General features: G+C 38.4%; 1 protein-coding gene across 2 annotated transcripts in view; it reads right to left on the reverse strand.

Moving 5' to 3' along the window:
• The window catches only part of Macc1 (metastasis associated in colon cancer 1), a 117,044-nt gene that overhangs the window by 13,638 nt on the left and 85,767 nt on the right, over window positions 1-17,639 (reverse strand). For both annotated transcript variants that reach the window (XR_001232741.1, XM_013510573.1), the window contains exon 8: window positions 769-920. Coding sequence is in view for 1 of the 2 variants with exons in the window: in XM_013510573.1 (XP_013366027.1) it covers window positions 789-920 (132 nt within the window). In the remaining variant the exon portion in view is untranslated. The remainder of the gene's footprint in view (window positions 1-768; window positions 921-17,639) is intronic.

Genomic DNA, 17,639 nt, shown 5'->3' on the forward strand with positions numbered 1-17,639 from the left:
GGTTTGGAATGTAAATCAGACTCGGGAGATCACCTGATTCAGCTAAATGAAAAACTGTCCTCATCCAAAACCCTTTTTCATCGAATAACATGAGGAATTTGAGCAACTAGAAAACAAAGCAAAGCAATCTTCAAGGGCATTAGCAAAGAAAAGCTGTTATGTTTATAGAAACAAAATGGTAATAATTGTGCACCCACCAGATGTGGGACACAGCTGGGGCTAAACCAACAATGTCAGTGACACTATTCCTGTAGAGTATTGAGTTATTATTTAAATTTGGGGGGGATTTTATATCCTCATATCCTCTTTACATTTTCAAGTGGATAAAAGTAAAATATTAATATCACTATTTTAAAATGCTGTTGTTTACTCTATCAAAATGTCAGCTGATGGCACACACAGGTACATTCAATTCTCTTTGCCATGTGTACAGTGAACCCTTGTGTGGTTTGCTGAGTACTTAACATGAACTATCTTATTAATCCACACAACAACCCAAGAAGATAGGTAGGTTGGTCTACTGTTATTTCTAGTTTACAAATAAGGAAATGGTCTCAGAGAAGCTCAGTAATTTGCCAAAACAATCTTGTTAGTTTAGAGGAGGTGGCAGCCAGCCCAGGTTCACTTGCCTGTGTTTACTGCAGTCCCGCACACCGCCCAGCGGGCCCCGGAGAATGGGTCTGCTCGGCCATACTCTTACTTCCGTAAAGGACATAATGGCTGCCACTCCAGGGGATGCTCCCTTCTCTCTAGGAAGAAGACACTCACCATTCTAGATGATTTGTGCACTAGGACTGCTTATGACTGACTTCCTCCTTTTGTGAGGGCTGCAGTGTCCTCCTTGGAGGGCAAAAGAAGCATAAGACCAAGCACACCGCCTTACAGCACAGGAGTTCAGCAATGAGCATGCACAGGAATTCCTGGAAGAAAGGAATGAAAAGTAAATAGCTTATTTGGAAGGACTCTCGGAGCTTCAGAAATGAATGGAATTCATGCTTTTAAATAGAGGAATGCAACATTTGGCATTAAAAACTTCTTTCCTCAGGTTGTAAATAATTAAATCAGATTCTTCCCATAACCCAGAGCTTTCCTTGTTCATGATGAAATCGCTTAGGACTTTGTTATTCTATTCCATTAATTAGCACTGACAGCGGGTGAGAAAAGACTAAGACAACAGCGGCACTGAGAATTGATGGGTTCCCACGTTACTTGTTGAATCATTTCTAATCCAGCTCCAGACTGGACACTAATGAGTCTGATCCTTGAATCCCTCCGCTGAATTGAGGCTGAGAACTCTGCACCTAGCTTTTCTTAGAGACTATATGGATGAGTAATTATCTCAAGTACTTCATTTCTTATATCTCAGCTACAATGCTGACTCCTCAAGGCCCTGAACCAGGGTAAATGTCTTTTTAATCCTGGGGTGTGAGGAAATAGTGTGAAAGTGTTTTACAAATGAAAAACCCAAACAAAGTACCGTTATTATAAGCTTTTAGAAGTCCAGCATAATTCTGAGCATACAGAATGGCAGCAGTCTTTTAACAGCAAAGAAAAGAGTTGAACCCTTTCATACTCACTGGGCATTATTCTAAGGGCTGTGTTTGTGTTATGTAATTCAGTCTACACAAGCACCTTGTAAACAGACAACAACTGCTCTTATATCTCTGATTTCAGAGCTAGAACCCAGTTTTTGATCCTAGTTCCAGAGTTTCTTGACTACAAAGCACCTGCTGAGATCAGAGGTAATTCACATATGTAATTTCTGTGCAATTTTAATGTTTTACAGGAAAATTATAGCAATTTCAGTTTTTTAGCCTGTTGCACCCACCATAACATGTTATCACTTATAAAATAGTAATACATAATAGCTTAAGGTAATATCTTTACCCCTTCATGTTAGATGAAAGAATATTTTCAACTAATAAATGGAGATACTAGCTAACAGCGGTGAATGATTTGAAATTCTGTTTGAAAAAGAAGCCCATAGCAGAAAAATAGGGCTTAGGATTTGTTTGCGTATTTGTTTTAATTTTCAACTTATTTGCACTTGCACAGTATTTCAAACATACAGAAAGATACAGAATATATGTATGCAAAAGGTTTATGCAAATGTCCATGTGTAAAAACAACATCATTAAACATATACTGAATCTCTCTGGATATGAAACCTCTGCTTTACAGAGAGGAGTGACGGCAGGTAAGGTGAGGATAGACTGATTGGGCTGGCATTTTTTTCTAGTTTTCAAGGCTGCTTATTTTCACAGTCAGTCTAGTTTCATGGAAAGGGGGTATTAATATTTGGTCCATATGGCTCAAAAGTCCACTGAGAAAAAGGAAAATTACTATGGAAATCACTGATGCTTCAGTATTCACCTATTTTCTCTCCTAAGTGTGAGCACCCTTCTGAAACATCCATGTATTACTCCAAAACAATGTGTGTAATCACAGATAGTATGTAATAATCTTGCATGCTGAAAAATACTTTTGAAAGGTTATTGTACGAATCCATTTTCACTTTATTTTCTGATTTGTTGGTTTTGGAGGTCTTTTAAAACTTTTCATTGGAACATAATCTTTGTACATTATGGCGGTTTGATATTTATCTGTAGTGCATAGTAAGAAAACGAGTGCAGAAAGCATTTCTATCACTTCAGATATTGGTTTTTATGTGTCAGAACTTTCGTACTCTTAAGTCATTTAAAAATATGTGAGACTGTTTTATTCATTATCCTGTTGTGCTACAGAGAAACCAGAACCCATTCCTCCTTTCTTACTTACTGAACTGCTTTCCATCCTCTCTGCCGCCCATCCCTTCCCCATCTCTAATGGGAAGGAATAATGGCCACCTTATTTTCTTTACTCAGCACCATGTTATTGTTTTAGCTTTTAGTTAGGAAGCACACAAATTATAGCTTTAGGTGCTAAGACATATGTGACAAGTGTTAGCCTAAGATATGACCATAAAGCAAAAAGATATTTAAGTAACAGATCTCTGGGAAGCAAAGACTTTTGTACATTTGAAATAATGTGCTTTATCATCTTTAAGGCGGGATTTATTTATTTATTTATTTATTTTGTTGTTGTTGTTTTTTGTTTTGGTTTTTTTCCGGTACCAGGAATCGAACTCACGACCTTGTGCTTGCCAGGCAGGTGCTGTGCCGCTGAGCTAAATCCCCAGGCCCCTTATTTATTTATTTTTAATTTTTTTTGGTATCAGGAATTGAACTGAGGACCTTGTGCTTAACAGACAGGCACTGTGCCACTGAGCTATATACCCGGCCCAAGTGATGTACTTCTTAAAGATGAAAAATTGACACCATAAAATTGAAGTGGTGATATGAACAATACCATGTAATAGAGGAAGAGAGCCAAGCTGGGAAACACCCCGAGATTCTAGGATAAGGGAGGCCTAGAGAAGGGTAAGGAATTGGTATTCTCAGATCGTAGTCCATCTCAGCTCAGGTTTACTGCTTCCGCACCACCGCAAGTCTCCAGTACTCCTCTCCCCACCTGCCTCCTGTGCTTATGAAACCTCTTTATCTTCTCTCAGCCCAGCTCTGAGTTGTGGCCTGAGGAAATGCCAGTGGGAGTCGTTCCCCTTCCTTTCTCTTGAAATCTTGCAGCCCACAAAACTTCTTTACAGGTCGTCCACTTGCCACTCCAGCTTTCCTGCCAACATCTTCCCTTTAAAGACAAATGACTTTGCACTTCCAACGTGTTGCATTATTCATACTTTTAGTCCCAGAAACTAACTCCTCCAGGCATATTATTACATTTAACACAAATTTCTCATTTCCCTTACCTGTTCTGTGTGGCTAGAACATGAGCAATTGTAAGTAATTTTAATAGCTCAGTGGCTTTTTCTGGGGGGTTTCTGGATCTCTATTGCCCTCTTATATAAAATGTATGGTTCAAATTTTTTTAAATAAGGGGAAAGATTGATCAAATGTAGGAAACTGAAAAAGATCAGTAACCATGGTACGCTTTAACTCACCCAGATGCTGCATGACCGACAGAAGTAGCTCCAGAGGCAAGACCACCATAAAGTGATGATTTGCAGGTGTATCACTTAATTATAAATCACTTTTGATATATATAGTATAATCGCTTATAAATCACTTTTGATTATACATAGTAAATCTTATACATAGTAAAATTGCTTATAAGTCACTTTTGTTTATATTAACATCTTAATTTCAGAGCAATGAGAGATTGAAAATATGCTGAAACTTAAATCTTTAAACTACTATTTATTTTAATGTGCCTCTATCTAAACAAACAGCATCCATTATAGAGCACCAACACAAAAAGTTAGATAGAAGCTTGCCTTTCAGAATGCCAAGTCAAATGGATAAGCATTGAAAGACATAAATAAGCCTCATGAATCTTGTGTTCTTCCCAGGGATGTGACCCAGCATTTGATGTGGTCTCCTTGGCTATTATTATCTACATGAAATATTGAAGTTAGGGTGATGCAACCTAGATTTCTATAACAGTATCTAGAAAGATTTATAATTCAGAACTGCTCAAAGATAACAGTGATTAGGTGAACCTGGATCATCTATACTTGGGACTGACAATTCTATGTGGTAATCCCAGCCATGTGTCCCTGGTAGGAGGGCAGTGTGGCCCATAGTAAAATCTCTATATCTTAGCTACTATACTGGCACCTGGAGAATATTCTCAACACTAAGTACAGATACTGCCTAGGGTTTGGGTACATCTTTGCTTGTGTATTAAACTCATCTTTTGAATGCCACACATGGCAATGTTATGGGCTGAATAGTGTCCCTCCAAATTCACAATCTGAGGTTCCAATCTTCAGTACCTCAGAATATAAAAATGCATTCAGAGCCAAAGTCTTCAAGGAGGAAATTCAGTTTAAATGAGACCCTTAGAGCAGGGACCTAATCGAAGATGACTGGTATCTTAACAAGAAGCAGAGACAACAGGGTTGTGGGTGTACAGAGGGACAAGCTGGTAGGAGGCATTAAGGGCACAACCTTCCACAAGAGAAGGAAGGAGACTTCAGGAGAGAACAAAACTGCTGACACTCTGATCTTGGACTTTCAACCTCCAGATCTGTGAGGAAGTAAGCATCATTTCAGTCACTCTGTCTGTGGTGTTTTGTTATGGTAGCCCTGGAAAACTAATAACCAAGAACAAAAGACTTGCATCTAGTACTTCATATGCATCAAGTATCCATCTTTGCAATCTAAGGAAAGAAAAACTTGTGTCTTGGGGTCTCGGCCTCACCATCCACAGATGCTCAGCCTTTGTGCCAGTCTTCTACAGAGACCCTACCTGTTGCCTGGCTTTGCACTCCTGGGGTCGGTCATCCTTTCTACCATGTATTCTGGTTCTGGTGATAGGCCTGGTAGCATAAGTGTTGAGCAGGAAAAGAAAGTTCTAAATGTTCTGGTTTGGGGACACAGTGTCTAAAAGGTAACCAGACATTCTCTATGGAAGTAACCTCCTGCCATCAGATCTTCTGTGTGTCACTCTACACAATGCACTTATTTACCCTTCACTGTGATCTATATTGACAAAACAACCCCAATATATTATGTAAACTTTGATATTCAGTATAATACATTCTGAGAAGAGGTGAAGTTTCTTTTGAAGAACTTTGGAATTCATCATACCCCATTTATAGTACCATTGAGTTATGTTTGGCATAAAAATATATCCTTCTAATTACTTATCTCAAATTTCTGCAATTACTCTGATTTTTCCAAGGGTTTTCATAGTAAGATAATAATGATAACCAGGTAAGCTTCTGTTTTAGTCCTCCCTGAATTCCTCCCATCTGTTTTGCTTTCCATATTGTAATTTTCTCTAGAGATTGATAACTTTGCTGTGTGTGGACTTTACTTTTCAATTTCTGCTTATACAGTTCCCTAAAATATATACAAGAGTAACACTTGACAGTAGATCACTCCAACAGATTTTCATCTTAGCCATCTAAGCATTTATCCCCTGGACATGGCAGCTTCCTCTTGTATCAACTTGGCATCACTGCTCACCAACCTAAACACCTGTGCCCTTTCCTCCATCATTCTTGGGGGCTGTAGGGTCACAAATCCTGCATGCACACCTTTCCTGGGGAGAGCCACTCCCAAATGGTGTCTGAACTGAAAGCAGACCTCACAGTGGCAGGAGTGACACTTAAAATTTTAATAACAACACTGAAATACAGTAGTATGTAGTGGCAATGCAGTATCTTCAAAATGATCATGAAAAATCACAAGGGAACATTAAAATTCATCAAATAGCCTTCTGTAATGCCCTGTCTTGGTTAGGGGTATAACATGAAGGCACTTGACAACCATGGTAGAGGCCATATTCCTGTCACTGATATGATCCGGTGGCCATCTATTGTAATGGTACACTCTTTTATGTCCCTATGCTGTCGATGTCATATTTCCTTCACAGACTTTTAGAGTTCCATCCAAATGCAGTAAGCCCTGGTTTGTACTTGCCTAATAAGCCCACACATATCCTAATCTATGGAGAAATGAAATTGGTTGAGTGGGTAGGTGCTCATCCATTTATTCATACATTCCACAAAAATTAACTACTTTCCAAAGATGGACCAGGCTCTGAATTTATATAAATAGTTTAGTGAATAAACAGCATGGGTAGGTGAATGAGTTAATCAGTGATTGAAGCTATTTTGTTCATTAATTCCTTTTGTAGTACAAGGAAAAACTACTTTCAAAATAAAGAGGTTAGCCAGGTGTGGTGCCACAAATCTGTAATCCCAGCGTTTGGGAGTCTGAGGTAGGAGGAGCCACAAGTTGGAGACCAGCCTGGGCTACATAGTGAGGTTGGGCTACATAAGGAGACTCTGGCTCAAAAACCAAAAAATAATGAAGAGGTTAACACAGAGTACAAGGGAGAGAGGAAGTTTCCTTTAAAGAGAAAAAGGGCAGAAAAGCATGCTTTTATTCAAACATCACTGAGAGTCTGTGTCACAGACACAGGTGTCCCTACTGGGGAGGAGAAAGAGAAACAAAAGCAAAATGTTATTAATTAAATCATAATTGTGCCATCATGTAAGTCTATTGGTTCTCTAATAAATATGTGCTTGTTCTCTTTTATTTTTCAACTAATACTCATTGGAAATCTACCAGTTTTCTGTGATTTATCACAACACTGGGGGTTTATGTTGCACTCATGCCATTTTTGCTATATTATGAAAAAGTATTTTGCAATTTATGTCATACCTCAGAGGTATTCAGGTGCAGAGAGTGCTTAACACAGTGAATTCGTTATGTTTGCGCCTGTGCGTGGGGCTACAACTCCTTCAACTAACATAAAAGACACAAGTCAGAAGCTTATCAAAATCCATTTCCTTATCTCTAGAGCACAGATGGAAAATGAAACTCTGTTTCGCACAGGGAGAGAATTCTCTTGTTCAATTATTCTAGAACTTCCTTTAGAATATAAACTTCTCAAAGACAGGAATTACAATCATGTTCACATTTGTCTAACACATAAAAGGGAATAAAGAAGCTTCTTAAACACACGACTGAATAGAGGAGTGTATTCTGGACTTCCCCATGACATTGGGTTTAGTACTGGGGCAAATATAGTACATGAAAAAGACAAAGGGTAATCTAGAAGAAGTAACATAGGTAATGAAGGACCTGGAGATGCTTTATATGAAATTAAGAGACTTCCTTTGGGAAGTCTCAACCTGTTCAAGAAATGTAGAGGTTTGAGAGAATGATAGTTGTCCCCAGATGTATAAAGAAGTGCTTGTGGAAGGGGAATACTGGAGTCATTTCCTCCCAGTGACTGCAAAATCCCTAAGAACAATGAGAGTGTCTCATCTGTTGTGATGGGTAAGGTGGAGTGCCACCTTGATCAGCTGTGGGATCTGCCTGGGGGAATTAGCGGAGCATAACGCCAGTGTGCCTGCATGAGTCCTGAAAGCACGTCCTGGGGTACATATCTGATCTCTCACCCTTTTCCTCCTGGCACCCTCTGCTTCATGGTCACCATGAATTAAGCATCTTAGCTGTATCATGCCCTTCTGCCACAATGTTTCTGCCTCAAAGCTATCAGATCACGGACTGAACTCCCTACAGCCATAAGTCAAATTGATATAGGGAGGAAAATGTATAAATTCCAACCTGCTAGATGGCAGATACCCCGAGTTCATGTTCCCTAAAGTTGAAAATTGAATTCTAAAGAACAACAGAAGTTAACAGTATGAAAATTTATTAGGGAATAAGAATGGGGAACAGAAATAGCTCCTGAGAGACAGGAGGCATCCTGAATAGGTTGCCAATAAGCCCACTTCTCTGAAAAAGTTTTATAGAGCAAAACCAAAAGCTGGGTACAATGTGGGTCAAAACTATAATCAACCAATGAGATTACAAGTATAGCTGCTTGGCAAATATTGATCCAATAGTAGAAAGGGCATATGGACGACATCATAAACCTTGGTCAAGAATCTACATACAGTTTTCATCTTGTCTTTAGCCTCAGTTTTAGTAGTCTTAGTCTTAGTAAGAGAGGATGGTGCTCTGTAGGGAGTAGCTGAGGCTGGAAATTGGTCACATGTGTGTGGGCGAGGCAAGGCCAGTCCAAGAATGAAGAGTGCCTGAGGCAATCAATCTGCTTCAGTCCAGAGAAACATCTTGCCTGAGATATGCCAGCCATTAATCAATTAGGCAACTCTGTGTCATGTGATACTGGCATTGTCAAATGTCTAAATAAACACCCCTATAGTGGTTGAGCAGTTCCTTTCCTCCCATCTGCAGAGAGAGGAGCCTCCACCTGACCTCACCTTTTGTCTCTTTATTTCTTGATCCTCTCACCATTTTTACCCCAGAAACACTGAGACCTGTGCAACACACAGCAGTCCACCCCTGATGAGACAATGGTTTATTTATACAAGAAATCTCAAAAAGCTAGTATCAATAATCTCAAGCTTCCATTATCCCTTAGTGAAGTATGTAAATCTGGCCATTGTAACTTCAATCCTCCTCCGATGTGCCACCAGCCCACAGTTTTGATACATTCTCATCTTTTATACTGACTCCCTTGAAGGCCTATCCTTGTCTGACTACCTATATTATTTCTACCTAATTTAGCTGTCTATACTAAAATTAGGATTATCTCCTTTTTTAAATGGTGAGTGTTAGATGTTATATCCCAACAACAGGAAAGTTTACTAATACATTTACCCTTTTTATCACTAGTAGTTAATGACTCAGATAAGACAATCTGTATTTACTAAATGATGAATGAATGAGTGGATGAATGAATGAAGTACAAAAGGTAGATTTGGGATCAAGTAGGGGCAGGCTTGTGTAAAAAGTGAAATGTTCAAAAATAGAGTAACCTGTCTTTCGGGAAGATGAGTTTTTTAATGCCTAACATATTGAAATAAAATCTAGGTGATCAACAGGTGGGTTTCTTTAATTGTAAGATTTTCTGATTGTATACAGACTTCTGGTTGAGGCAGGAGATTAGGGCATGGCAAAGCTGGCTGAGAAAGTAGGTATGATCTGTTAATTACAAAATCCTAGGACTCTTGCTCAGAACAGTTCCCAAAGCCCTGCATGTAGACTTCTTGGGAGAACTCGAGCAGGTTTCCCATAGACGACCTAGGCCTGATGTCAGCCTGAGAGTGGGTGACACAAACTAACATCTACATTGAGGTTTTCTGGTGTGTTTGCTCATCATGGTGGGCTGACCTCATGCTGTAGGATGTACTTCTTTTCCTACTTTTACTGGGCCTACTTTTGCTACTTTGACCTTGTCTTGAGCAATTCTTTGCTGAGGAAAAAAAAAGACAGAAAAAAAAACCCTAAAACTACCTCCAGAAGGAGACTCCAGCACCCCAAAACCCAGTAACATGATAAAGTATTAAATATTCCATGGGTCAGTATCATTACACTCAACATGATTGTGACTGGTATTCACACAAATTTCTTCACGAGTGAGATTACCTATCTTGAAAATCACACTATTGATTCAGGCACCTCTAAAAAAGAAGCATAGTTACATTAATTCAATCCATCATTACAGTCAAAGGTAACATAAAATGACAATAACAAAATTCAAAGTCATCATTTTATTAAATTCTTTCAATAAATAACTTTAAACAATGAAATGTGCTTTGTATGAAAAGGTTTTTTTGTAAATAAAGGTATCAAAAATCTATCAGATTACAGATTTTTGTTAAAAAAACTACTGCAGCTGTGAACTGATTGGAATAGGCCATCCTTTGTAATCAGTCTCACACAATATTTAATCTTAGATAATCCTTTCATAGATATGCTTTTGTAGTATCCAGTTTTATTGAGTACAGTGTTTTGGAGATACATATTGACCTTTGGTGCTCCAAGAAATTTTTCCAGTTATGATGTTCAGAAAGTGTTTTTCTTATATCCTCAATCATAGAAATGTTTGGTTTTTTACTAAAGAAGAACCAACTCTGTCAAAGTCATATCTTCAGTTAGTCATGACTGGACTGCTTTCAAAGTCTTTTCTTTGTGAAGAACTCAATGGTAGAACTATTTCTACTTGAGCATTGTTTAGTTAGGGTTACAGTTATGCTAAGACTCTTTTAAACACTGGAATGTTTTGGAAATACTATCTCTTTTATTAATCTAAGAGCGCTGCCAGTAAACTTGGGTTCATTCTGTGGAGTCAGTACTTACTGATAGATTCCTGAATTTACCCAGAGCTTTAAATGCTGCTTTCCAAGTGCCCTTTGCCCTAAAGAACTAAGGAGTGCATTAATGTAACTGTCACTGTAATATTTAATAAGGAACCTCGCATAGGATTTTAGAAACTTTCCATTTGCAGGTGTGTCCGGCTGCTAAATAATACAGAAGCTATTAATATACAAATAAGGGCTGAGAAGGCAGGAAAGCTGGTCGATGGTGCTGACTGTGCATTCCCAGGACCGAGGAAAATGAAATTTAAGAAGTAGTCCAGAGAGAAGAAAAGACTTGAATTCTGCCGTTCCTACTAAGTGCAATGTTGAACTTAACTGCCAGATGAGCCTTGAGCCTAGCAGAATGTAAATACACAAAAGAATTTACAGTTAACACAAGTGCGTCTGTTGTTATGCCACAAAACCACAAGGGCAGCAAGAGGAATGAGGTTCATTAATGACAACAGATGTCTCTACTTTAATGTGCCGTGTTTTGTAAATCCTTTGACATAGAGAGAGCATTGATTCAAGGCCTGTGTACATGAAAATTTGACCACATTGATTGAATAGCTTGATTTTTGTTTTCAAGCTTAGCTCCTCCACTATATTGAAAATACCTAAAAATGAGGTTATTTTTAGTCACATCATACCATGCATTGTGCTTTAGACATGATAGAACTGTAACAAAAATGGTTTTCACATGAGTGTTAACTTCACATGTTGTATTACAAAACACTAGGTTTGTGCCTACTCTTTCTGCTGCTGAGGAAAAAAGGAAGAGGAAAAGGAGAAGAATGAAGGGAAAGAGGATGACAGAAAATAAAAGCAGGGAATAAGGGGACTCACATTGGCTGGATTGTTATAATTAAAACCATTACCTCTCGTTTAAATATGTGTAAATCATTGCTTAGGCATGTGGTGTCAGGTTTGGCATAAATAAGCATTCCATAGGGGGCTGGGGATTTAGCTCAGCGGCACAGAGCCTGCCTGGCAAGTACACGGTCGTGAGTTTGATTCCTGGTACCGGAAGAAAACACAAAAACAAACAAACAAACAATAAGCATTCCATAAATGGTAACTGATGGGTTAGCTGATAACTGTGAAATGTACATCCATATTAAGTCACTATTGGGGTCTGATATCCAAAGATGCTTTACAAACATGGAAAAAGTGTTTCACTGGCTCTCAACTTTTAAAAATTTACTGTGCTGACAAATATGCCTGATGCTGGTTTTCATAAGCTAAAGTATCTACCCACTTTCATTAACCTATTAGGTATGTAGGCACAAATCATTTTCATTGCTTTATCTGTTCTTTAACTAAATTAATAATTCAGTAGTTTTGCAGTCAGAGAGACTGATAACTGAGTAACAAGCTCTTATATATCCTTGCAAAGTGCACACACATCAGAGGGGAAGAGCTTTGTTAGCTCAAATCTTCAGCCACAAGTTTTATTTTTAGTATGTCTCTATTTGTGCACTTTATAACTAATTCAATTCTTATACATTCTGGTTCTTCTTTTTATTCCCTTCACTTACAAAAACTCCATGCCCCTTTCCTCTCGTAGGTTTACTATGGTGGGCACTTGAGCTACCATGCAAAGTGCCTGATCAGGATGTAAAGTGTTATCCTTTTACTTTTAACAGTGGCTTTTAGCGTCTTGTTTTTAAGAGTAGCCAACTGTTTTTGGTGTCTGAGATTTTTTTTTTTCTGGTTTTAGCACTTAAAATTCTATGTCTCAGGAATCCCTCAATCTTGGGCAAACCAGGAAAGTTTGTTGACCCTAACCATACATAAAAGACCTAAAAATGGTACTGGAAAGCTTTTAACATTCTCTTTTAAATTGCCGTTCTCAGATATATATTATTTAAGCCTCTTTTCTCAAATCCTTTACCATGATTTATCTGGATTTCTCAGAAGATTTCACTCCCATCCTCCACACTGTTCAAGACCAATCTCTCAGGTGCTTTGCTCAGGGTGATTTAAGAGTGATTTAAGCTTTCTATAGTTTTGCTTTACTCAGTAGGAACATTTGCTTCAGTGTCATCAATTAAAAAATAAAGTCAAAGGGTAACAAGATTCATGTCGTAGTTACCATCTACGACATTCAGTCCATTAGACTGTGTCTTCATAGTCCCTCATCTCTCTAAAGATCATTTCCCCCCTGCAGGCCTCAGGTGGTATTGTAAAAGTAAAGCTCTGGAAAACTACCTACAACTGTGCATTATCTACACCAATGTTGTTTATCATTAATTTTAATAAGCACTGTTTGTGTGTCATGCTTGAGGTTGAAGAACATTGTAGTGACACAGTTCTAGCTCTCTGGCTTGGCCAATTCTCTGTAACTTTGAACACCCCGGGGTTCTGGAGTGCCCTATATTTCCCGGGCATCTAGGATTTTCTGGTGAAAGAGAGAGGAGATGCAAAATTTTAGGAGACTTATTGAAGGGTTGTTTAGAAATTGTTTGGCCAGGCCAGCATGGTGGCATACATTCGTAAATCCAGCACCCTGGAATGCTGAGGCAGAGCAGGATCCAGCTGCCTAGCTAAATAAATAGAAGGCTGGGGACGCAGCCCAGTATGAAAGCCCTGGTTCAACCCTCATACTGAAGGGAAAAAAAGTAGAATAAATATTTGACCAAAGTAGTTGAAATAGCTGGTTAGTTGATTTTAGTAGCTACAAAAATAAAAATTTACCAAATCATTTTTGTTATGAGTTGAATTGTATCCCCTGCCCAAAATTTCTATGTAGAAGTACTAAGCTTAGTGCTTAAGAATGTGAATGTATTTAGAGGGATGGTCTCTCCAGAAGAAATTAATTCCACTAGGAAGTTAAGTTAAAATGAGATCACTAATTCAATGACTGGAGTCCTTTGAAAGGCGATTAGGGGCATGGGAATGCATGGAGTGAAAGCCGTGTAAAAACTCAGGGAGAAGACAGTCATCTATAAGTGAAGGCGAAAGGCCAGGGACAAATCCTTCCCTCACAGTCTTCAGATGGAACAAAACCTGCCAAAACTTTGATCTTATTTCTAGCCTCCAGAGCTCTGTGAAAATAAATTTCCGCTGTTTAAGCCACCCAATGTGTAGTACTTTGTTATGGCAGCCTTAGTAAACTAAAGCAGTTTTCTCGTAAATAAACACAGAACTTACTAACTGGTCAAAAATAGACCTCTCATTAAAGATAGATTTTTAAACTTGCTCTCGGCACGAACCCAGGGATCCATTACTTGGAGTGGGTCTGCAGCTCTAACACTGGATCTAAACACACAGTAACTTCTTAGTAATCAAAATGGAAATAAACACAAAATTCTCCAAGATGTGACAAGAGAACTACAGATATTTTTCTTTCCAAACTATCAGTAAGAGCTCTTGAAAAGAGCTTTAGAAATAATTTCAAGTGTTCTCTGTCCTTCCTTTCACCAATCACTTTGATTACTAATCTATTAGTTCACAAACCACTCACGAAAAACAACATAATATTCCCTTCTGAAGATTTCTCCATGTAGAGTAAATTACGAATATAATCAGACATTAAATGGGAAACATATATTAAGGAAAAATGATTACAGGCTCTTAAAATGAAAAGAGTGAGTTACATTATATGGAAGCTGTACCTTTAAAAAGTTGTTATGTATAAGGAAAAAAGAAAGCACCTTTTTCTGTCGCATCCCTTTTATTTTGCCTATTTTTCTACAATGTTTTAGAACCATCTCATTCACTTTGCTACTGCTCTTCTACTTTCTCCTTTGGCAAGCTTCAGGGTTATTATTTATTCAAAATATGAGATAAAGGTTACAGTGAAAAGTCAGATGGTTGAGAAAGACAGAAATACAACTGACCTTGAATCTGCTCTCTTACTTTTTCATTCAGAAAATGTTGAAAGATCTTTTCACCTCTAGGTCGTGACCCCAGATCCTGCCCTCTCCACTTCCTGAATCAGGCATTCTGGGAACTCCTCCTCCCTCCTTTACCCATCAGCTCCTTTTTAGCAGCAAGTCCTGCTGGAGTAAGCAAAGTAATAGGAGATCTCTCCCCAGTCCCTCCTGGCCAGGTGCACCTGTAGCTTCCAGGCAGTTTTAAATGGTTCTCTCATATCAGCAGCAATTTATGAATTGGTATTCAGAGGACAGATATGGTATTGCTTGCGAAGTTCCATTTATTTAGCATTTGATTTAGTGCAGAAGTTTATAGAACCAGGCCCATTGCCCAGGTTCCTGCAAAGGACTCTGAATTACATTTGACAGGGGAAAGAAAAAGGTTTTCTGGTCCAGGAAATGATTCTGAGGTTAATCTCACAATACATTTGTTAGACTTCTCACCGTCCAGTCTGTTCTCTTCCGGGAACAGACTCTGATTTCGCTTGGTGACCAACAACCTCTGAATTCTGGTACCCAGTGATCTGTATTGGGTGCTGAGTTACTAAGAGAGGATCATGATTTTCCACCAATCAAAGGGCCACTGATGACAGCTGTCAGTGACTGGCTGAGGGATGCACTCTAAACCTAAACTGCCCAATCAGGGTGAGACCACTCATGAGCTATCAGAAAGTACTTTCCCTGTTAGTCTGGGTTGCACTGGAGAAGCACCATTAGCAGTAATGAGGGTTTATTCCATAGATCTAACCCATCTTTGACCCTTTTGTGAATGCTAGTCAGTCTCAGGTCTGGTTCTTTTGTCCATCTCTGGTGCTGAACCTGGAGTTATAGGTCAAAGTGAAGGAAAGAAAAAACAGACAAAAACTTGCACTTGTCAGACAGTGTGCCCCTGGCTGCCCCTCCACAAATCCAGCTCCATTGCTATGAATAGCTACAGGACTGGGAGCTCGCTGAAGAAAGGGCTGCACTCATTCCTGGCCAGGATTTGGAGGAGACTGGCGGGATCCCAGGAAAACTGCAACTGTGGATCATTCTGTTGCCCCTGTCCAACAAGCTGGGTCAGCAGCTGCAGCAGGGCCTGACCTCCATCCACTTTGCAAGAACAGAAATGACTTGCTAATCTTGTACACCTTTCTCTTGAGGCCAGTTCTGACCAGTGACGGGAACTCTGAGAAACACTGCTTAGTGTAGCCAGGTTGACACAGTACCAGGCCGGAGCACCCCGAAACTGAAGCATGAGTGTATGTGAGGATAGGGATCTTGCACCCATCTTGTCACCAGGAAGGGCCAATGCAGAGGTGCTGGGCGCACCAAGGGCAGCCCGAGGATGAAACTAACGTAATCAAAAGCTAAGCAAGGAAAAAATAAATCAACACCTGAACACATATTCGGTTATACTCTTATAAGCCTGACACTACCCCTGGAATTTTCATTTGTGAGGGACTCTAAATTCTTCGTGCTTGAGCCAATTTGAAGTAAGTTTTCTGACAACAGCTCCCAGAAGACTGCTAAATGACAATTTTAACTTAGGTTTGCAGTCTTTGTTCTAGCTGAAGTTTCTTAGTAGCTGGGAAAAACAAGAAGTCTTAAGTATTATTAAATCTAACCTGGGGAAAATGAACAGTTAATTTCCATCTTATTATTGATGAGATAAAAGAAAAAAAGGATTAAAAAAAACAACAGAAAGACATGTCCAAAAAGAGCCTCTTTTCATAAGAACATGATGAAACCATTCACTGTCTCCTTTTCACATCTTTTTTCCTTTCCTGAAAAATGTAAAGAGACTTAAAAGGGTGTTCTTTCCATAGAATGGATTCTTCTGCTATGTTAAGAAGGGTTTGTATAGCTAATTTTATTATACCATTTAACTTAATATATGTAAGGTTAACATTACACCAAATTTGCCAAGTCTAAATTCCTTTTTAAAGACTGAGTTTCTTAGAACCAGCTGAAGTAATTCTAGTATAACTGTAAGAAGTAATTCTAGTTTAACTGAGATTTGATTTTCAACTACTAATCATAATTATAGGAGTACATTAAATGTCCTAGTGCATTACAAGTGTTTAATAGTGGGCTTAAGTGTAAGGAACATTTAAAATCTGTACTCAGGGACAAAAAGGAAAAAGGAAGTGAGAGATTCTCCATGTCACACACCAAAAACAATCAACAAGAAATGATGGGAGAAGTTGAGATCTGGCATGTCAATATCAAAGTCAGATTGTTGACTTTATCACCCTTCCTCAGTCACAATCTCTCTCGATGTAGAATTGCTCATCAGAAAGAGACCACCTGGCCTCTTTATAACCATTTTGTAATTTAAAATGAAAGAGGCATACCGATACTTACACTTATCCATTGGTTAAAATAATTTTTCAATGAGGAGAAATAAATTCAAGTTCAACAAATAACAGGTGAGTAAAAAGAAGGCTTCGCTGAAGGTTTCTTTGCAGATGTGCACCATTGTATACATTTTTACAAAAATATCCTAATATATTGAATAAATATCTCAAATTTTGTTAAGCCACTTTTACTTGACTAGATTTACACTTTAAATGATACACATGGGCTGGGGATATAGCTCAGTGGCATAAGCACTTGCCTGGCAAACTTGAGGTAATGAGTTTGATTCTCGGTACCAAAAAAAAAAAAAAAGATACACAGATATCTTAATTATTTAATTAGTTTTACAATTAAAATCACTTTAGACTTATTGACATATAACAAAGTTCTTTTACTTTAAGTAGGAATAATATATAAAGTGATTTTTAGCTCTCTGTGTATAGGTAGTCTCTTTTTTGTGTGCTTTGGACCAGTAAATATGCATGCAATAAACCATGTTACTTTTTTCTGAGGAAAAATCTTTAAATCCTCTGACTTAGCATGACAGTGACATTTAATCTTTGGGTTGTATGATTTTACCTCACTCTACCCATGCTATATAGGAGGAACCTTCATACAGAAATTGGGAGGAGAGAATTATGTATATATAAATAGAAAAAATCTATTTTAATTAGAAAAGCCTCCAGCGACATAATTATTTCATTGTTTTCCTTTTATATTATCTCAGATATTCCTTAGGC

The sequence above is a fragment of the Chinchilla lanigera genome, unplaced genomic scaffold (assembly GCF_000276665.1).
Source record: "Chinchilla lanigera isolate Chin_1 unplaced genomic scaffold, ChiLan1.0 scaffold00009, whole genome shotgun sequence".
Taxonomy (NCBI): Eukaryota; Metazoa; Chordata; class Mammalia; order Rodentia; family Chinchillidae; genus Chinchilla; species Chinchilla lanigera.